Source organism: Manihot esculenta, chromosome 9 (genome assembly GCF_001659605.2).
Source record: "Manihot esculenta cultivar AM560-2 chromosome 9, M.esculenta_v8, whole genome shotgun sequence".
NCBI lineage: Eukaryota > Viridiplantae > Streptophyta > Magnoliopsida > Malpighiales > Euphorbiaceae > Manihot > Manihot esculenta.
Window position 1 is genome coordinate 26,432,999 of NC_035169.2, and position 23,436 is coordinate 26,456,434.

Consider the following 23,436-nt stretch of genomic DNA (forward strand, 5'->3'; position numbering starts at 1 on the left):
AATAATGTCCAGGATGATGATGGATGTTATGAATGTATAGGGTACAGGTGCATGGTGTATTTGATAATATTTGATAATATAGGGATGATTTTGTAATTTTATGATTTACCAACGGATTACCAACGGATTACCAATGGAATTTCCTTTGGTATTACAAACGGATCCATGTCCGTCATAAAGGAAAACAACACCATTTCAGATTCACCAACGGATTACTAACATAAATTTCGTTAGTATTACTAACGGAAATGCATTCCGTTAGTGAAGCATGTGTAAAGAAAGCTATTCCAATATTAACGGATTTTGAATCCGTTAGTGACACCAACAGAAAAATCTGTTGGTGATCCGTTAGTGATACTAACGGATATAAAATCCATTACTAAATAATTTACCAACAAGATTTTTTACAATGGAATTAATCCGTCACAGATCCGTTAATGAAATTGTTCACTAACGGAATATCCATGTTTACTAACGAAAATTTCCGTTAGTATTTTTTAAAATTCTGTAGTGTCCACATATAAATTTGTTAATATATTTTATTTTTAAATTTAAATTACACAATAAAAAATAAATTATTTATTAAAAATTCTTTTTATAAAAATTTTTAAAAAATATAAATTATTTTCCGCAGAAGTTTTAATTAAAAATTAATATTGAATAAAACAGTAAAATTAATATAATGCAGTGTGATTATTTTCATTTTGATTTCCACTCTCCACAACCATTTACATCTTTAACTGAAATATTAAAAATCATTTCATTTATTTTTATAAAAAAAACTAAATAAATTCTTATAAAATCATATAAGATTTCAATTTTTTAAAATAATTTTCTTTTAAATTACAAGTAATTGAATTTTTTTTTATTTCAAATAAGATTATAATTAAAAGTATATCAATTGAATTAAATTTTTTTGAAATTCTTTATTAAAAAAAAGTTAAGAATAAATGAAATATTTTATTTTTTCATTATTTTTCTTTATAACATAGGTTTTGTTTTTAAAGAAAAAAAATATCTTTCAAATAAAAAATAAAAATATTATACTCATAACTGGATAGGCGTCTCGAGAGTTGTCTCTGCTGTTTGTCTTGCCTTGGAGCAGCTTCGAAACTAATATTTTTTAATCCCCTCGGGTGGTAAATGCTGTGGAACTAATGAACCTTCCTCAACCATCTCTGCTTCATTATTATCTAGAAGGTTGGCTCAAATAAGGTGGTAGGATCTGCATTTGATGTCTGATGACATGGAATGAGGCAGAAACGAGCTATTATCACGAGAAGTAGTAGCACTTGACCCAAGGCTTGAACTTTTGTTGGACACCATTAGGAATTTATATTGATGGTATGTTGGGTTGAGGACAACCTTTGACAAATAATCAATGTTGCAGGTCATGTGGTTTATGGTTTGTGGCTCCGATATTTGCAATCTATTTATCGCTCTTACTAGAAAATTTGGAAATTCCCATGTTTACATGGATTACTTTCTATTGTTCCATGGGTTTTTAGAATGGCCAATAATTGCTAATGTCATGCAAAAGCCAAACCTGGTTTTCGTGATCCTACAGTCTGTAGAGGCAATAGAAGCTGAGTTGCAAGAAGTCTTTGATATCATATTTCTTAAGTTGCGAGTCGCAAACTTAGCTCTGATACCAATGCTGAAATGAGCTAATGGATTGATTGTATTGATTCTATTAATGTGAATATTAATAAGTATGACGATGAATAAAATAATAGTATATATTATGCCTATAACACAATAATCTCTCCATGTTATTTGTTTCTCATTAAGTGCAAGCTGAATCTTAAAATTTTTTCTGGGTATAACATCATATATAATTACTAAGTAGCATATTAGTATAATTATCTACAAATAAATTTTTAAATATTATTTGTCACTGATATATTTTAAATCGAGTATTGAGATAAGTTGTTTGACATTCTTCTCCTTTAAGTGAAATCGAGAGTTCAATTATCATAAATGTTCAAAATACGTACTAGGAGTACTTTATAATTTAAAAATCAATATACTAAGAACTATTATGAAAATAGTTGCCGACACGAAAAAAAAAAAAAAGGGCCAAATACTATAATCACTGACTATTAAATGAGCAAGAGCAAGATGCCACACACTCAATTCGATTTAGATAAATATTTTCCTTAGCACTAAACCTTACACACACGTCACCCACACATTTCACACTCATGCACACAAAATATCTATGTATATTATAATACATATGTGGGTGATGAAGCTTCCAGTAAAGTTCTTCAATGGCATAAATGCTAAGCTCCAAGATGATTCCATATGCCCTGCAAAAGCTTCTTTATTTGTACACTAGAATTTGTTTGGGTTTTTTTTCCAAATTTTCTTGTAACAAAGATGAAGCTTTGGGAAAGGTGGTGATGATTTCTTCACAATGATTAATATTTTCTTTAAGCTTTTGAAGCAGAGGTAATGAGCTTGTTGCTGAAATCCCAGAGTTTGCTTGCCAGCGATTCATCCCTAGCATATGTGCTTGGTTTCATCTCATTGCAGTCCACAAAGTATTTTCCACTCACACCTTTTAAACTTGGGTGAAGTGCCACGTAGCATGTAGTTGCTGCTCCCTGAAACCATTCATAATTGGAATAATTAAATTAAAAATTAATTAAAGCAATAAAAATTTCCAAAATGTATGGAGGCTTGCAATCCATGTAGGCAAGGTAGGAAAAGGAAGAAACTAATTACCTGAGGTACATTCTTCCATAGCACAAAACTAAAAAACTTCAATATTTCTGCACATTAGTAAAATAAATAAATAAATAAATAATCTCTTTTTGTATGATTTTTTATAGTCTACAAAATAAATAAATAATATGATCTGGAACATGAAACATACTCATCAGAAGAGCAGAATATCTCATGAGATTGGTCATTATCAACCCTGGATGGACTGCATTGGCTGTAATATTCACACCCTCTTCCTACACGTAACATTGAACAAAAATCAAGAAATCAGCACAGATTAATCATTCAAATAAAAAAAAAAAATCAATAAACCTGAAAGCGACGAGTGAGCTCTTTGGCATGCAGTACGTTAGCCAACTTGGATTGCCCATATGCTCTTTTATCAGAATAACTGCACCAGAAGTGATTTTAGACATATATATTAAAATATATTAAGATCTTATACTTCTTAAAAAAAAAATTTTTTTTAAAATACCTTCGCTTATCATTGAGTTTATCAAATCGAATTCCATGTCTGTAAGTGTGGATGTGGGCTATTGATGACAAATTCACAATCCTACCCTCAATGCCACTGCTTCTTGCAGTGTCTTTCATTTTGTCCAGGAGAAGATTTGTCAGCAGGAAATGACCTGAAACTCATCGACTAATGAATTTACTCTTAACTATACCAATAATTAATTATCAGTGCACATATTTATTTTTTTATCAACTAATTTCGACTAAATTTAAATTTAAAATCTCTAAACTTAGAGATGACAACAGTAATAATAAATATTTATAATTAATCTCTAATTTTTATTATTTGCTTCTTATAATTGAAGTGTTTCCCATTCATTAGACAAAAAGAAATGACATCCAACCACTTCCTTGAAGGTTAAAAGCTGGAAAAAAGAAAAAAAAAAAAAAAAAAGTAGACAGAAAATTAATTAAGATGGACATATTCTCTTAATTATGAGTACGTATTGTCTGATTTGATTTTGATATGAATTTAAAATAAATTTCAAGAGATTTACATTTTTTTTTAATTAAAATTAAAGCCAAATTAATTAAAATATTACAGTTTTGAAATAATTTGTATATAATATTGGAGAAAGTCTATAATTTAATGAAATAAAATAATAAAATAATATATGTACAGCACTAAATTAATGAGTACTGTGGCGTTCACCTACCAATATGATTAGTAGCAAATTGCATCTCTATTCCATCTTCAGAGAGCTGGTAGGGGCAGAACATAATTCCAGCATTGTTTCTGGAATTAACACAGGGTTATTAAATTCATTGCAGCTTAAATTAAACTTGAAATCTGAAACCTTAATCTTTGAGAGAAAAAGAGAGAAAGAGAGATGTTACATCAAGATGTTGAGAGGTAGATTACGAGCAATGAACGTATCAGCAAATTCATGGACAGATTTGATGGAGGCCAAATCCAGTTTCATAACATCTACTCTACCATCTTTAACTTCTTTAAGAATACGTTGCTTTGCTTCATTTGCAGCTTCCATGTTTCTTGCTGCTATAATCACATGAGCTTTACGAAGAGCCAAGACTCTTGCTGTCTCTAATCCAATCCCACTTGCTCCACCTGCATCCAAACTTCCATATGTTATCTTCTTCTTCATCTCTTCCTTAATTTTTTGTACATCAGCATATTAGACCAGCTGAAATTCATCATGTGTTATAGATGATATACACCAAAATATAACAAAGGCCAAAGCTTTATTTGCAGTTGTGTAATCATAAATATATTTACAAAAAGTAGAAAAATTTCAGAAAAACTGGAAGAAGATGAAAATATTGATAGTAGAAGGAAAGCTACGTAAATTTTTGGAAAAAAAAATGATGCAGTAACCATGCATCTACTATTATTAACGCTAAGCACACAGAATCTTAAGAAAGTAAATGCTCACAATAGTTACTAAGCTTTAAGAGGAGAGAATGCAAAGCTGACCAGTGATAATAGTTGTGAGATTGGTTGCATCAATGCCTTCAGTAACCTGTTCAGCAGTAGAAGCTGATCCAAACCCACTTGGCCCAGGCCATCCTGTGACCCACGAGATGATGCTCATTTCAGCAACAAGTTAAGCCACCACTTCACAGACACAACACAACACAACGACGTACATATATATATATAATATTAAGAGCTAGTGCAAGATCAGAGAGCATAAAAGGAAAGGAACTGCATGAAAATTTATGATTAGTGGGGGTGCACAGTAGCAAGCAGAATTGGTGGTTCAATTTGATATAGCTTGCTAGCCAGCCAATAGTGGAGCAATAAATGAGCGTTAGTGAGGAGCCGTTAATAGCTTCAACAACTCCTGACCTTATTCCATACCTCGGCCCACGCCATGATTGCAGTGATGCCGATGGGTGAATGATTTCAGGTGGAATTGTCTTGTTGCTCTAACTTTTGCCTTGCACTGATGTTTCTCTTTCGTTTTCCATTAAATGTACCCTGTTCATTACGGTTTAATCAAGATTTTTCAATATAATTGTTAAGTTTTAAGTCAAATAAAATTAGTAGTTCAAAATTTTATTTAGTGTTATAGATTATAGGAATAAATATATATATTAATATAGAAAGTAAATATTGATAGATGGGTTAGTTGCTTAATTTAGGGATTGTATAATCATAGACTTGGTAATCTTTATTATGAAATACAATAATAAAATATTATTTTTCTATATGGTGTCAGAGTCAGGTTCGTAGAAATTTACTTTTTTCTCTCGTCAAGTCTTAAATTTTTGGAGATTTAGGACTCCTATTCTTTTGTATTATCAATCTAAGATAATATTTGTCTCTCACCGTTCACCTAAAGAGAATGCCAAAGTCGTCTTACCGCTCTCTTATCAGATTTGCGGTTTGTTTGCCATTTGGGTGTTGGGTGGAGACTTTTTTTGATACTATTCATTTGGATTACTCATAAAGAGTAATTTTTGTAAATTTAGGACTGTTTATTTGGGTTACCCATAAAAGGGTAACATTTGGAGATTTAGAACTCTGTTCATTTGAGTATGATTAATATTTATGCTCCAACTTGAGGGAGAGTGTTATAAATTATAGAAAGTAAATATTGATAGATGAGTTAGTTGCTTAATCTCAAGAATTGTATAATCATAAACTTGATTTTCCTTTCTATTTAGATACCGTCTTTTATATATAAATAGATTATAATTTTTATTATAAAATACAACAATAAAATATTATCTTTTTACATTTAGAAAAATATTAAGTAGAATTGTTATTGAAAAGAAATTATAATTAAAGAGTAAAATTAAGATTTTTATCCAACTAGTTTCCGATTATAAAAAAGAAAAATATGTTAAAAGGGGTAGACATACGGTAAGGGCGCGGAAGCAGAAATGGATGTTTAGAGGGCCCAATATTAAACGGCAATTTATATGATAATTAATAAAAATTCTCTAATTACATATTTTTAAATACTAATCAATTTTTATTACTAAAAATATGTAATAGTACATTTTAGATATTATATCCCGTCATTTTTATTCTTTTTCCTTTTGTTTGCTAATAATGTATAACCGCCTTTTTTTTTGTTTATTAATAATGTATGTTTACCTTTCTGCTATCATGCCATTTGTCTCTCACTCAGACCGTACGTACGGATGAGTCAGAACAACCCTCCAAGTCAAGCGGTTATTTAATTCTCCCGGCACGCAGGTTGATAGGACTGCGAAGTAACCCTTATGTCATATCACCGGGCTGGGTTATCTTCTGTCGGACCTGCATTCATAACTATCCGACTTGCCCTATGTATTTGGGTTAGACTTGCGATATTGGATCAGTCCGCTTACATGATTTGATGGATTTTGGGCTTGTATTATTTTTCAGGATCCAATCTCACCGTAAATATAAAAAGACTAAACCTCATCAATATTTAATATAATATATTAAAAAAGAGTGTGTCACTCTCTTAAATTATGCAAATCATTAGCAAATAATTAGAAAAAAAATTTTAATAAATTGAATATAAATTGAAATAAGTCCGATTAGTTGCTCTAAAAAGCTTTTTATTAATTGAATAAATTAAAAATAATATTAACAAATTAAGAATCCATTGAAGCAAATAAGTAACTAATTAATAAAAATTAACTTAAATAAATTAAAAAAAGCGAAGAAGTTAGTGAACTGTATCTGTTAGATTTTTATTCTTATCAGTAATGAGATTTCTTATATTTATTATCAAATACTTTTTTTAATTTTTTTATATTTTATATAATATAAGTTGAGTATTTAGATTTTTAAGTTTAAGAATTGAAATTTTATGTATAATACATTTTGAATATTCAGATTTTTAAGTTTGAGAATTGGACCAAATTTAAAAAATTATTGTTGTAACCCATCAAATCACAACTTCCTAATAAATTGAGAGCGGCCAATATTCATACTAAAATTTTTTAGTAAAATATAAAATTAAATTTTTTAAAATTATTAGAAATTGGGGGCATAGCCACCTACACTGAGCCGTATTCAGTGTTCGCCCCAACATGCAGCAAGATCAAATTGTAAGTGATTGAATTTTGTGAGCGATTTTAAAGATAGAAAAAAATAATTGGTAATTGTAATTATTTTTTTATTAATAAATTTATTATAGAGTAAGTGTAATTTGAATTACATTAAATTTTATTTTATTTTATTATTTATAATTAATTATCGTAATAAATTATTATTAAAATTGAGACAGGTGATGTCAAATACGGTGAGCATAATATTTAAGGGATGATCATTCGATGAAAAAAAAAAATTTAATTTATGATAAAATAGTACGAAGGATATCCTTATATAATAAAAGTGGATAGAGTGTCGTATCCAGCAAATTGAAAATCAAGTGTGAAAATATATATAAATTTAATTATTATTTACATTATCAAATATGAAAATAATTAAAATTTAAAATTTAAAATAATTAAAATAAAATATTTCTATAAATGCAAAAAAAAATTAATATTAAAAGCTAGATATTTTTAATTCACTTAAATCTGATTCAATTAATTTATCTAGTTAATAATTCAATTTTAATAACTAAAATTACAATAATACTAAAGTAATAGACTCCCATATGATAAGACTAAATTATTTTTTAAGTCTTTACCTGTCAATTTTTCTTTTAATTTAATTAATATTTCAGTGATATTCAATTCCTATTCAATATTAAAAATATTGTCTTCTAATATCAATCTCACGATAAAAATCATGATAAAAAAAATTAGCTACTCACGATAAAAAATTCAAGTACAAAATTGTATTGAAAAATTATTTAAAATTATTTTAAAATAATTCTAAAAAATAAATTAAAAAATAAATGAAAGAAAATAAAAACTCTAAATACTCATATTCCGCCTTATGGATCTTTCAAACATTCTTTCTTCTCGATCTTTCTAACATTCCTCCTTAAAACTCTGCAATTTAGAGTGATGAAAAAGCAGCTAAAAGATCTCCCCTCGCAAATGTGATAGGACCTTCAAGAGTTCCTCCCAATTACTTGAGCTCTCATTAAATCTTCTATTTGAGCAGAAAACAACATTGATTAAAGGGGTATTTGGTGGTGTGCTGCGAGATTGTAATGGTTTTTTTTTATGTATTTTCTCCTGCTATATTATGCATGTGGATTCTAATAAGGCAAAATTTTTAGCCATAGAAAAAACTCTTTCAATTCTATATAACAAAATAGTTTCTTGATTCTAAAATTAGATTCAAAAATTGCAATTTCACGAGCCACATCAAGTGAGAAGCATCCTTGGAAGTTTGATTTTATTCATAACTCGATCATCTCCTTATTCATAACTTCCCGTGAATTTGTAACTCAACATCCTTGAAAATAGCCTCATTACACCATTGCCAAAAAAACAATAACGTAATACTCAGAATTTGAAGAGAAGATATTGCAAAACCTTCCCTAGGTACCAAATTTGAAGCATTAAGAAATATTTCTTCAAAATCCATATCATAGAAATTATTCAAGTATTGAATTTCCTCACTCGTTCCCAAACTTCACGAGCTTTATAACATTCTTTAAACAAATGAACCGCATCATCAATTGGTCTACCATACAAAAATGGTACATCTAGCCTGGTGATCCTAAATCTAAATCTAGGGACCGCACCAACCAGAGAAGTCATAGAGAGTTATAATAATTAAAGACAGTGGTCAGAACAGAGTTTCTCCAGATGAAAACTTATAGCATAAGAGAATAAATGGCACTAAGCAATATTATAAATTGAACGATCAAGTCCTGCAGCTTTGAAAGATCTTGAGATACAATCACGACGCCATGTCAATTTAGGACAAGAGACCGATAAATCTAGTAAACCCAAATCATACATCCACTGCTGAAAATGAGTACATCTAGTCATTATAGGAATTTCTGAACTGGAAGTTTCTGATAGGTCAATGTAGTTATTAAAATCCCTAGATAGTAATCAAGGGCCAAAAATGCAAGAAGCCAGTTCATGTAAAGCAGTGTATAAACTCAACCTTAACTGTTCCCTTAGACTCCCATAAATAGCAATAAAGAACAATGGGAGGTAAAGTTGATCGTTTAATATAATATGTAAAAATTAAAAGTGCTCGAGATAGAAGTGTCAGAAGAATTTCAGAAAAGCCAAATGTCTCCACACATGTCAACAGACTCAATACGAATCCAATCACTATAATGCATATTGGCCAACATGAGATTCACACAATGCACATTTACCTTAGATTCCACAATAACCAGAAGAAGAGGCTTGTATTGTGAACAAACATTATGAAGCAACTGCTGACTTCATTTACTAGTAATTCCTTGAGAATTTCAAATCAATATAGATATAAAGAAAAATAAAAGTAGAAATACCTCTAGAAAACTTTCAACACAATATTGGCAACAGGAAACATTAAACCATCGCAAATTAGAAGCCAACAATCTCAGGCAAGAGGCCTATTCTCCAAAACGGGGATAGATTCATGTCGATAGTCCATAACCACCGTTTGTTTAGACATGTCCATAGGAACGACTGGATTTTGATTCTCCAAGTCCAAATTTCATTGCATCAGAGAGGTAGTCAAACTAGAGGATCTTTTTGTGACTTCTGCCTTGTCGATAACCACCAAGTGCTCACCTATTCCTGTAGCATTAATAGACCGGTGATGAATAAGTGGTGAAGTAGTAATTGGAATAGCAGAAGGATCCTTCAGAGTGAGAGGTATAGAGGGATGAATAGACTGCAAAGGAGATTTAGAGGAACCAACCCGCAAGGTACCCTATGAAATCTTTTTAGATTGAAGTGAGCTTTGCTTCTGTTCCGCCTTAGAAGCCAAACCACCCAACTGAAGACAAGAATCCAAAAGAGGTGGAGGGTTACCTAGAGAATCATTCACACTCACCATATTTTCTCCCACCGTACCACCAACTTGGGTTACCTCGTTAGAAACATTCTTTAACAAAGCAAACTTGAAACTTGTAGATAGAGGAGAAACCAACTATGTGATAGCAAATTTACTTTTAGAACTTGAATGACCATCCGAGACTAGGTTTTTGCCCACCCACCTGTCTCTTTTATTGGATCCTTATCCTGAACTTTTTACCATCATCCATGGCTTGTCCACAACTTCAGGTGCTATCCCCATCGAATATGCTCTCATCCATCCACACAATCTCCCCCTAGTATCATTGGCCTTAGTAGGACCATCCTTAGTGGAGACAGCTTTTGATACCCCAGTTTTAGAAGGACAATCATCATATTTATGCCCATAACAACTACAAACAAAACAAATCAAGTGGAAACCCTCATATTCAATACGCTAGGAAAGAAGAGGCTGAGCCAAGTCCACCTCCACACATTTGCACGAAGAGTTTGATTATCCACCTTCACGAAGTGACCAATTTTGTTTCCAACAAGCATGAGAAATGACTTGGCAAAGTATTCCACCAGCAGATTTGGAATACGACACCAAATCAAAGTTTTATGTATAGATGCAGTCTCTAGATGAAAATTAGGCGTCTATTCCCGCAACACAATGTAATGATCTACAATCATCCATGGTCCATCAGATAAAACATGTTCATATTCAGAGATGTTTAAGAATCTAACCATATAAAAACCATTAACAAGATTAATGATGTCGGCAGGCGATTTGAGCCCCCACAGTTGTACCAATCTTCTCTGCAGATATTTGAAACTGATTCCTCAATGTCTAAGATCTTAAAGGTAAGGGTACATTGCCACTGATTCCTCAATGCCTGTTTATCAACATGCGAGACACGGATAATCGGATAATCTTGCTCATCAAAATCCTCTTCGTCATCCTTTGAATCGTCATTTGACACATCTTTCACGCTCGCTGTGGGCTCACCCATATAAAACTTAAGATATATTTGATCACTCAAAACCTCCCAAAAAGACATTTTTCACCTCACCAACGGATCAACCACTTCTCCATTCATTGAAGAAGAAACGTGCACGAACATTCTCATCAGATCCATTTCATCCATTTCGTAATTTCATTTTTTAAAATTTCGATTCGATCGGCCGCCATCATGAGGGACAAACGACAAAGAGCAAGAGTCTCCCATTGCAAAATCCAGGATTTTAGAGATATTGGACTTAGGTCATTGGTATAATTGTTTTAATGATAAGTTATTTGTCAAAATAATAATAAAATAATAAAAATACTTTGGCTAAACCAAGTTCATCTTTATCTATCGAATGAAACGGAAATATCATATTAATATATGATATAAAATAAGAAGGAAATATCATATTAATATATGATATAAAATAAGAAGTAAATAAAGAGTGAACACATATGTGAATATAATTATTTTAAAAAATTTATAAAAAAAATTGCTCGTTGATTATTTATTTCTTGAAATTCATTTGTCAGTACATAATTTATTTGATTTGATGTTTCATATATATTACACATATGTGAATATTCCTATTGCAGTTCTAACTCCATTTCCATTCTCGTCTCTAGTAAAAACACTCAAATGTCTTCAAAACGACAAGATAATAATTTCAGCTTAATTTGTATGGACAATGGTGGGCAACCATTTATAGCCTTACCTAACTCTCAGATACAGTTCCCCAATATTTTATATATATATATTTATTTAATTTTTATGAATATTTTTATTATTTATTAATAATTACACATTTATAATAAATTAATATAAAATATAATAATATAAATATATAATAATATTTAAACTAAATTACACTTTAATTTTTAAATTTTAACATAATTAATAAATATCTTTCTATTTTATCTTTTTAAAAAGTAATCTAGCAATCATATTAATTGTTCCACTTAACTCAAATGAAAATATTGCTCACTCCTTTCTTCGGCAATCAAAGGAGCAACATCTTCTATGCTTTCTCTCTTATTATTTGGAATTCCTTCAAGACTTCCCTTTCCCTTCATTTGTTTATTCTTCCTAGTTTTTTTCTCATGAAAGCTCTACTTTTGTTAGTATCAGCATCAACCGAAAGGAAATCCCAAAAGCTTATATTTTTGAGGATGATCTTCTTAACTTTAGAAAAGAAGAGGTAAAAGTTAATATTGAAGATGATCAAGTGCTTCAAATTATTGGAGAAAGAAACGTGGGGAAGGAAGATAAGGATGATTTTTCGTATCAGGTGGAACACATCGGCGGAAAATTCGCTATGGAATAAGCTATTGAAAATTTGAAAACCATCAAACCTTTATAGCTCTTTACCTTTGCCTGTCTCTCTTTTTGAAAGCCTTTCTATTTCCTTATGTTGTTTTTTTTATCTTCCGGTTGAAGTTTTCTCTGTAATTTTTCTGTATGCATGTATATCGTTGAGAGCAAATGAAGTTAAATTCAATAAAAACAAAATCTACATATGTGATTGTCCCTCTTTAACCACCAACAACACCTAGCCATTAATTTGGAGGATATTAGCTTTTGATCGAAAACTGAAATCACATAAAATGAAGAAAGTTTCCCATGTGCGTTCAGAATTTTTGGATGAGATGGTATTGTTGAAAGGAAAGAAAATAAGTATTTTGAATTATGATAAGGTTGTTTTTGAAATTTAAAATATTTTTTTCTTTTTTTAATAAATTATAGGATAAAATGATCTTCTGTTTTAAAAAAATAAAAATATAGTAATGTAAGTGTTTAATTTCAAAAATAAAATATCAATCCATTAAATATGTTAAAATTCAAATATTAAAATATAATTTATCTTAATATTTAATACTAGATAAAAATTTGAGGGTCCAATAAGTCATTATCAATAGAGTTGGCAATAATGTGTATTTTATTTTATTTGTTACTACAAAATACTTTTTTAAAATTATTTATCTCTTTAAAAATATTAAAGAGAATTATTTTTTTTGGACTCACAGGCTGCATTTGAATAAATTATTTTTTTATTCAAACGAGTCATAGTAATATAATCTAAAATAATTTTTTTTAAAATAATTTTTTTATTATTTATTAATAATTACACATTTATAATAAACAAGTCATAGTAATATAATCTAAAATCAAATTTTTAAAAATTAATCTATTACGTATGTTTTTATATTTCACGAAATAAGAATAGTCATAATTAATAAGAATGAGCAAAAAAAATCTAGACTTGCAATATCACTAAATAATAAAAATGGATTTATATTATCAAATTAATTTGCACACAAAAAGTAATTTTTAACTCACAATCTCATGTTATTTCATGTATTCAGAAAAATTATTTTAATTTTCTTAATTGAATATTATTTGAAGATTTATAGGTTTTGATGATGCTGACAAGATTTTTGATAATTTTCTACAGAATATATATATATATATATACCTAAAATTTTGATTGTGGAAGCTTGAGCATACTGTCGGAATCAAGCGACTTGCAAATTATGAGTTTGCCCTACGAGTGGGGCCGCACCGTTGAAAAGTCACAAAGGCTTGCGCATCTTTAGTACGAGGAATGCTAGCGGTAATTATTTTTAAGTATATAATAATTAATAAATAATTAAAAAATAATAATTAAAAAGTAACTAATGTTGGCATTTCTCCACTATTAAAAGCGTTAAATTGTAGAATGAATTACAATTTCATTGTGAATTAGTAATAAAATATAATTATATTTTTTATTTTAATCAAATATTTTTTTTATTCATCAAAACTCAATAAATACATTCACAAACTTAATTCAATGGTAAATTAAATTTAAAAAATTTTAAATTCAATTCCATTATAAAAAAATTTCAATGTAAAACATACTTTTTAATAAATAAATTTTTCTAAAAATATATTTTCCAAGAATTAAATTTCTTTAAAAATAAACTATTTTAAACCAAACAACACTTCAATTTTAACTTTTAAATCTCTCATTCTCTCTCGTGGCTCGTCCAAGAAAGAATCTCTATTTACTCTCTCTTTCTATAGCCTATCTCTCCTCATTTTTATCTCATATTCAAAATTATTTCAAAGACAATTAATCCATTTCATATTTTCTAAATTATTTACTCTCACTTTCTATAGCCTATCATGCTTTTTTTTAAAAAAGAAATTCGAATAGAAAGGTGTAGATTCTAACTTTTAATTTGAAAGAATTTTTTTAGAGAATTATTATTTAATTCTTATAATATAAAAAAATTAACTAGTTGGTCACTCAATTTTAAAAAATACATTAAAATATTATTGATATTTTAAAAAATATAATAGTTAGTCTTTTTGTTAGTTTTAACTATTAAGTATTATAATATTATAAAAAAATCTAAAATATTTCTAATTCTGAGTAATTAATTAGTAATTTTTTTAAAAATTTAAGGGACTAACTAATAAATTTTTAAAAATTATAAAAATTAAATAATAAAATATTTAATAAAAATTAACAGAAATATTAACTAATAGATTTTTTAAAATGTTAAAAGGATATTTTAATACATTTTTTAAAATTAAAAAACTAACTAATAAATTTCATCTCAACATATAAATATTTTCATTTTTTTTTAACTTATAAATTCATTCTAACTTTTTTACTTGAAATTTAAACCAATATATTTTTTACTTTCCGTGAAGTTTAATTTAGATAAAAAAGACTTGAAAAAAACCTTCGATTAATTATTATACGTAGATTTTATTTAAAAAATTAAACTGAAAGATATCTGAAAGAATAAGTTTTATTTTGAAAAGAAATTGGAGTTTAATTTTAATACATTCAAAAAATTTCTTTTACAAATTTTAAATTTGTAAACTATAATTCTCTTCTTCTCAAATTCAAATTACTAAATTTCACTTGATTGAAATCTCAATCTATAATCAATTTTTATTATATTTTTTTAATATTATTGACATTCATTAATATTATAAATAGTGAAGTGGTGATGCAATAAAAAGAAAATATATATATGAAAATGATTACTTAAAAAAAATTGGTTATTCACTTTTTAAACATATATATATATATTATTATTTAATTCTCTAAATACTCAGTTTATTAATTATAAAAAAATATTAAAATTATGTAGTATATATAGTATGAAAAAATTTAATAATTAAATTCTTAATTTTATAAAAATATTTACTAATTAATTTTTTTATAATTTATATTAATAATATTTTATATTTTATTTTAATATTTAATTATTAAAATTAATAGAGTGATTAATTAATAAATTTAAAAAATTTTAAAAATATTTTAAAAAATAAAGTGAGGGATTTTCTTATATAATAGAAATTAAATAATAATATTTTTATATTTATTATTTCATATGAAATAGAGGATGGATTGTAAAATTTATTGTACGTCTGAACTAACTTCTCCATTTCGATTCTCGTCCATAGATTGAAACGACAGGACAATGATTGCGGCTTAATTTACAGGGACAGTGGTGGTCAGCCATTTATAGTCCTTCGAAAAGAAAAACAAAAATTTATAGTCTTACCGAAACCCTAGCTCTACTCAGCTACTATTTCACATGCAGATTGCAGTAGTGCACAGTATAATTTCACATACATGTCACATTCAAATGAAATTACGTGGACCTCTTCCTATTAAAACTAGCCGAATTGATAGTATTTATATTTTAATTTATTTTTAAATTTTAATTTAATTTTTTTATATTTTAATATAATTTTAATTAATTTATAAAATTTTAAATTTAATAATTTAACTGATTATTATTATTATTTTTAATTATAAATTAATAACTAAATAATTAAAGTCGTTCAATATTTATATTATTTTATATTTTTATTTAAACATTTAAATTTTAAATAAATTAACTAGTATTTATATTTAAATATAATTTTAGTTAACTTTTAAAAATTAAAAAATATAAAAAATTCATATAAAATGAATTTAGAATATAAATATAATATTTTATTACCTTTTTTAAAATATAAATTAATTTTATATTAATTTATATTTTTTTAATCAAAAATTAGAAAATGAGAAAATAAAATTTGAAATTTCTTGCAGGCTTAGTTGGTGGTAAGTGCATCTGAGTAAATCTGAGAGGTCTCAGATTCTACATTTCTCAGATTTATTCAAATGCATTTACTATCAAACTAAATTTTTGAGTATAATATTAATTTATATATAATTAAATGATATACTTAATTTTAAAAATAATAATAAGTTTTTTTTGAAATGAAAAAATAATAGTAATTAAACAGTTACAAATATCAACTTAAATAATAAATAAATTTTATTTTATATTAATAATTATAAAAATTTTATAATAAATATATTATTTTTAATTATTTTATATATTCATGTTCTCATAAAATATTCATAATTATTATTATAAAATAAAATTTATTATTATTGAATATGTGAATGATATATGTAATAATTAAATTATTTATTTTTAATTTTTATATTAAAAATTATTAAAATTATCCCTAAATATAAATATTAGCTCAATTTATTTAAAATTTAAACGTTTGAATTAAAATAAAAAATAATACAAATATTTTATTTTTATAATTAATTAACTAATTAAAATATAATAATAATGCATGTGAAATGCCAGTAAAAATATAAAATTTAGAAAATTTTGAATTAGTTAAAATTACATAAAACATAAGAATTGAATCAATTAAATTAAAATGTATATGCTGAAATTTTAGATTAATTGACTATAAAATTTTGATATTTATTTTTTAAAATGATATGTTCTGTTTTTAATTAATATTTAAATATTTAATCATCATGTAGCACACAAAACAATATTATTACTAAATATTAAAAATAATTTTCATTCTTATTTTTTTGACAGAAAATATATATATATAAAATCATAATTCTATGTATACTGTCTCATATACAATCACAATCCACTAAAACGTAAATAATTATTTAAAAATATACCCTAAAATCAAACAACTTTTTTCTTTTTAATAATTATATTTATTTACATGTCATTTTTTAATAATTTTTCATATATTTAGTACCATAATTATATTTATTTAATATTTTTTATGTAGGGAAGAGAGAATTTCGAGATATGATCATTACAAAAAATTATAAAATACAATAATCATGACACGTAAAATAAAAATAGAGTCGAGATATTTATATAAAAAACAGCCCACAGCTCTCCTATCTCAATCGTACGTGCACGTTCCCACATTAGCCAATAGCCCTGCAGTGCAGTGTGCGTCCGAATCAAACCTCCAGCTGTTGCTTTGCTGCGACTGCGATTCCCTGACCTGAAACGAAGCCATCCGAATTCAACTTGTACAGCCAATCCAACACCAACTATGGAGTACTGCACTGGCTTCTGAATCTCTGCTCCACGAAAGTCACTTCACAAAAGAGATAATCAATTTTCTACAGTCTGCAGGTCTTCTCAACTCATCAAATACTGAAGAATTTCTCTAAATCTCCACTGGAACTACAGAAAATAGGAAAATTATGTATCCAGATGTAAAACTTTCTACGAAAAGTGGGTTGCCCGTGAGAGACGAGATGGAACTGTCCAGATACTAGCAACTACAATGACGAGGTAGAACCGTCTGAAGTGCTAGCGAACTACAATAGTGTGAGATGCAAAGGTTTCACTCATATATAGGAAGATCATGACACCGTAACACTCAGTGGTTCATTAAGACTTGCTCTCTCCTGAATAGGTCGAGAGTTTATGAAAAGTTTACTCACTCTTGAGTAGGTCGAGTGTTTATGAAAAGTTACTATTAGCGATATAATCTAATAGATTTCCATTACACTTATAAATGTGAGATCCCTTATCCACTAGCCGGGACTAGTCGGATTTTCAGAAGATTTGATAACCAACTCCATTTTCTTATAATATAAAAGCAAATATACATAGAGATCAAAATACACGTTCTTACACACTTATTCTAAATTCAAAGCAATACATTGCATTCGTCCATTCTATTAGTTTACTTACTTGAGCGTCGATGTGGCTGCCCGTAGGCACCAACCACCTCACATCTTCTCTTTTACAAATTGATCAATTGCAGTTCAATTTTATTTCCAGCCATATCATTTGGTTCCATTGCCGGGAACTCCATGAATTTTTCTTGTTCATTTGAATTAAATATAATTTCCTATTCACTTTCTCTTAAAAGATTCTTTTCTTTATTTTCTTTAAATGGTTGATAATTCACGAGCTGCTACTAAGTTTGCTGTCAACAAATAGGCCATCATTTCTTCCATCCCCAGCAGTAGATAAAACACACTCTCTATGGTCAATAAGGCAGACTTCAATAATCTAAATTATGAGCAAATTCTCCAATACATTAAAAGGCTGCAGGCAACTCTCGAGCAATATAAGGTTTAGGAGGAGGCCTCGTTTATAGCTCCAGAATAAGGGATGAGGTTTCCATCAAGACTCCAAGGACTCAAATGGATGCGATCTAAACACAGTCGAAAGGGAAGGCTAAGTTGGAGGATGAGGAGTCATTAGACGAGGCTCCAAAAAATGTGGTTTAGAAGTTCATCCGTGCTGTGCAAAGATAACAAAAGGAGCAGGAGGAGGACAACGGCCTAGAAGATGTCTCGCCCCTGTAAGAGGAAATCCTTGTAGAAACCTTCCCTACGAAATTCAAATTGCCAAGTTTGGATAAGTATGACGGAACAGCAGGCCCTATGAGTCACTTGGCAATCTTCAGAATAACGATGCAGGTTCGAGACGTCAATGATTTTGTGCTATGCCGAGTGTTTCCATCCACGCATATATTTTTGGCTCAAAAATGGTACCAAAGCCCAGGTTCTATTCTAAATTTAACTCAATTTGCTACGATATTTAAATCTAAATTTATTACTTGCACACCTCCTAAAAACTTTCCTCTGACCTGCAAAAGATCCGCAAAAAAGAGAGTGAGTCTTTAAGGAGCTTCATTTAATGTGTCAATGCTGAAGCAATACAGGTGGAAGAGCTAAATCATGAAATAGCGTGCAAGCCATTGAAGAAGAGAACTCGCAGTATAAAGTTTATGGATTCTTTGATTAAGAACTCAGCCGCTACCTATCAACAGTTGATGGATAAGACTCGGAAATACATACGATTGGATGATAAAGTTCAAGCATTAAGAGAGGACAAAAAGTTGGGCCAGAGTAAGACTCAGAAGTCAAATATGCAAAGCTATGAAAGTGAAAGAAGTTATCTAGTATAATGGAGTAGAAGTGACCGAGATAAGTTTAGAAACTATACTCCACTAAATGACTCACAAACACACATGCTTATGTGGATCAGAAAAAATGATAGAGGTCAAATGACCTACCAAGCTTAATCTAGACAAATCATGCATGCGAAACATAATAAAGTATTGTTGATTTCATGAGGATCATGGGCATACTATAGAAGAATGCCGATGGCTAAAACATAAAATTGAGAAACTGATAAGGAACAGAATGCTCTGAATGTTCGGTATAAAAGATAGAGAGGAAAAAATGTTAGAACCTAAGGTAAGAGCACAATCAATCCTGATGAAAATGAATTCGTAAGGGTTATTCACATAATTGCAAGAGACCAAGTGGCAACAAGGGTCTATAAAAATAAAATGTCATAGATATTCAGTTCATGAGTCAAACTCCAAGTCTTTAAATTTAGAGTATGGTAAAAATGGAGATGCCGAGACTGGTGAGTTGGATGAGAACTGATAGGGACCCTAAGGTTCCTGAGGTTATTCGTCCTAATATTTATAAATTGGTCAAGTTAGATGACCGAGTCTTTTAATTATTCTTGAAAGAATGTAGTTTATGGAAATATTATTAACTATGATATATCTTCAATCCTTTTTGGTATTTGAATAAAAGTGATGGATGAATAAAAGTGTTGAGACAAAAAAACCGCCACAAGGCAGGTAACTGTCAAGCAAGCCACGAAGCGGGTAACTACCAGGCTAATTAATGGGTATTAGTCCCATTAACTAAGGCATTTTATACCAAGGTCACCGGGCGGGTATCCGCCAGGCTAACTACTAGTGTTAGTCTTGTTAACTAAAACATTTTATGCCAGGACTACGAGGTGATTATTCGCCAGACCGACTACTGGGTGTTAGTTCTGTTAACAAAATTATTTAAGGTATTTATGCCAAGGTCACGAGGTGGATATCCGCCAGGGTGATGATCGGGTGTTAATCCCGCTAATTAAAATTTCAAGGCATTTTATGTCAAGGTCACGAGGCGAGTATCCACCAGGCCGATGATCGAGTATTAGTCCCAATAATAAAATTATCCAAGGCATCTTATGTCGACGCCATGAGGCAGGTAACCGCTAGGCAAATTATCGGGCATTAGTCCCATTGACAAATTTATTAAAGGCATTTTATGCTGATGCCATAGAGTGGGTAACCGCCAAGTATTCGATCGAGTGTTAGTCCTGTCAATATAATTATTCAAGTTATTTAAATTTTATTTATTGAGTTAGCGAATTGATGTGCGAAATAATTGGACGAGAGTTCTGGTTGTTTTAGATCGAGTATCAATTCTAAAATACTTGGTAAAAATAGAGACATAGATATGGAGAGTCAATTCATGCATGCCACGTGTCCAAGATCGTTAAGACAACTGTAATTTTCAAATCTAAAGAGTCGTAGACTAGTGGGGGATCTGATACGATATAATAGTCTCCTAAAGTAGATCATGAGCTATCACATAGGATAGAATTATATGGCAAGGGTCTAATAATCTAACACGCAGTCATAGAGGTTTCACCCATGGAAAAGAAGACCAGAATATCGTAACACTCGGTGGGTTACCAAGATTCGCCCTCTTCTGAGCAAGTCGAGTGTTTATGGAAAGTTAGTGTTAGGGGATATAATCTAACAGATTCCTATTACACCTATAAATGCGGGATCCATATCCACTAGTCAGTACCAATTTGATTTCTATGAGATTTGATAATTAATTTCATATTCTTACAGTACAAAAGTAAATATGTACAGAAATCAAGATATGTACTCTTACACGCTCATTCTAAACTCAAAGCAATATATTACATTTGTCTATTCTATCAATTTACTGTCTTGAACATCGGAGTGATTGTCCATAAATACCAACCACCTCACATACCAATTATAATTCAAACCTATTTCCAACCGCATCAATTTACTGCGACAAACTTATGAGCTAAACGAATATCTGTTAAAATAATTGAATTGCTCTCTTTCCCTAGCATTCATTTCTTGATGCGTAATTTTTTTTAAAATCTCTTGATACATGATTTTAGTATTTATTTAAATTAAAAATTAAATCCCAAAAACATACAAGATAGCTCTTTGATAATAATAAGCCTATCTTCAATCGCCAAAAGTTAATACAATATCGATGGGAAAAAAAATTATAATGAAATAATATCAAATTTGAAATTGATGCATATTATAATTATTAATAAAATTGAAAAAAATATTTACAAAAGTTATTATAAATATTGCACAATCTCTCTCTATATATAAGGCTAACTTTTCCTTAGAATATGCCATGTGGCATCTTTTGATATTGACACTTGGCATCTTAATTAAATAATCTTTTATAGTATTAATATTATTTTAAAGAGAGCATTTATGTTATTTTATATCAAACTTTTAATATTATTTTTTTAAAAAAAATATTTTATTATTAATTTTTAAGGTTTGTGTGATTAAAATTTTAATAAATATTTTTATATTATTCATAACAAAACAATAAAAAATAAAATTATTTATTTATTTACTATTTATACCTCACAATATATATATATGTAAATTATATATTGCAAGATTGATTAATAAATTTAATTTCTTATTAAATTGATATATATTTATATGGAGTAAGTTAAGTACATGATATTTTATTTTATATAATTCAATGTAAATAATTTTTTATCTTATAATAGAATTTTACTCCATCTCATAATTTTTTTTACATTTTATTTTTTTAATTATTTCAAAACTATTATTCACTTTCTTTATATTATAATAATATATATATATAAGTTGGCTATTATAATTCTATTCTATTTTATTTTATTTTTAAAAATTTTTTCAAAACATCTCTTAATATTTAATAAAATTTAATATTTTTTAAAAAAATATAATTGAAAAGTCAATAAAAATAATTATTTTTTTAATATGTATAAAAATGTAAAATAAATAAAAATTATAAGATGAATGGGGTATTTAATTAATTTGAATAAAATTTAATAAAATCTTCATTTATTAATAAAAATAAAATTTTCATTAATTTTATTTATTAATATTTCACTTCTCTTTCTTCATTTAATTTATATTTGAGAGTAAATTAGTAATAACTATCGTAACCTAAGCAATTAATAAAAAGAAACATTCAATTATAATATTAATTATCACTAAATTATCACAATTAAATGACAAATATCCCGTTAATTAATTTATTACCTATTAATGAAAATTTATTTTTCAAAATTATTATATTAATATTTAATAAAAAATAATTAAGTTATTGTATTCATTATAATATAGTAATTTAGCTATCATATTTAATATTCTTAACATTTAAAATAAATATTTTACAGAAATAATTGTATTTGTCATAAAAAAATTTTACTGATAAGTATTTTAAGTAAATAATATTTCTAAAATAAATTATGAAAGAGATAATATTTTAAAATTCATATTTTTCTATAATTTTTGTAAAAAAATTGATGATAATTTTTGTAAATAAAAATATTAAATTTAGATGAATTTATTTGACTGATAAATCAAATTTCATAATTTTACTCAATTGATTTAATCGGTTAAATTAATAAATTTTTATTTTTATAAGTAGAGTAATTTTTAATGTAGTTTAAAGAAAATAATTGTAATAATTATATTAATTATCGGTTAAATTACTAAAGTTTTAATTTTATAAATAGAATCATTATTGTTTTTTTTTTTGAAAGTAAATAATTATTGTTATTTTTTAAAAAAAAATTGTGACAATTGATATTAACTCACAAATTAATTAAAATTAAAATAGTTGAAAACTATTAAATTTAATTAAGAAAAATTAAATGAAAAATAATTTACTAATAATGAATTTAATTATTTAAGGTTAAAAAATTTGGAACTGAAGTTTAATTTATAATTAACTATAAATTTTAAAACTAAATAAAAAATTATATTTTTCGTGCTATGCACGAACATTACCCTAGTTATTTATGAAAGAGAAGTTTGTCTTCTCAGAAGGGGCCTGGTATTTAAGTTGAGCACATGTGAGATTCAGAGAGGCATTCATGGGGAATAAGACTGCTGCGCCCTA

General features: G+C 27.9%; 1 protein-coding gene across 1 annotated transcript; it reads right to left on the reverse strand.

The window, feature by feature from the left end:
* Positions 1-2,065: 2,065 nt before the first annotated feature.
* On the reverse strand, positions 2,066-4,961 carry LOC110622567 (short-chain dehydrogenase TIC 32 B, chloroplastic). The gene is made up of 8 exons (XM_021767123.2): positions 4,682-4,961; positions 4,084-4,315; positions 3,903-3,982; positions 3,206-3,359; positions 3,043-3,121; positions 2,882-2,966; positions 2,731-2,777; positions 2,066-2,609 (listed from the first exon to the last, which is right to left on the reverse strand). The coding sequence occupies exons 1-8, from the start codon at positions 4,797-4,799 to the stop codon at positions 2,436-2,438; spliced, it is 969 nt and encodes a 322-aa protein (XP_021622815.1). The 5' UTR covers positions 4,800-4,961; the 3' UTR covers positions 2,066-2,435.
* Positions 4,962-23,436: the final 18,475 nt, after the last annotated feature.

What these genes read in the sequence shown, in the direction of transcription:
- LOC110622567 (XM_021767123.2), bottom strand. Translation starts at nt 4,799, where the DNA reads ATGAGCATCATCTCGTGGGTCACAGGATGGCCTGGGCCAAGTGGGTTT. An exon ending in AGCTCACTCGTCGCTTTCAG is followed by an intron (nt 2,967 to 3,042) that starts GTTTATTGATTT and finishes TGTTACGTGTAG; the next exon opens with GAAGAGGGTGTGAATATTAC. An exon ending in ATATTCTGCTCTTCTGATGA is followed by an intron (nt 2,778 to 2,881) that starts GTATGTTTCATG and finishes ACTAATGTGCAG; the next exon opens with AAATATTGAAGTTTTTTAGT.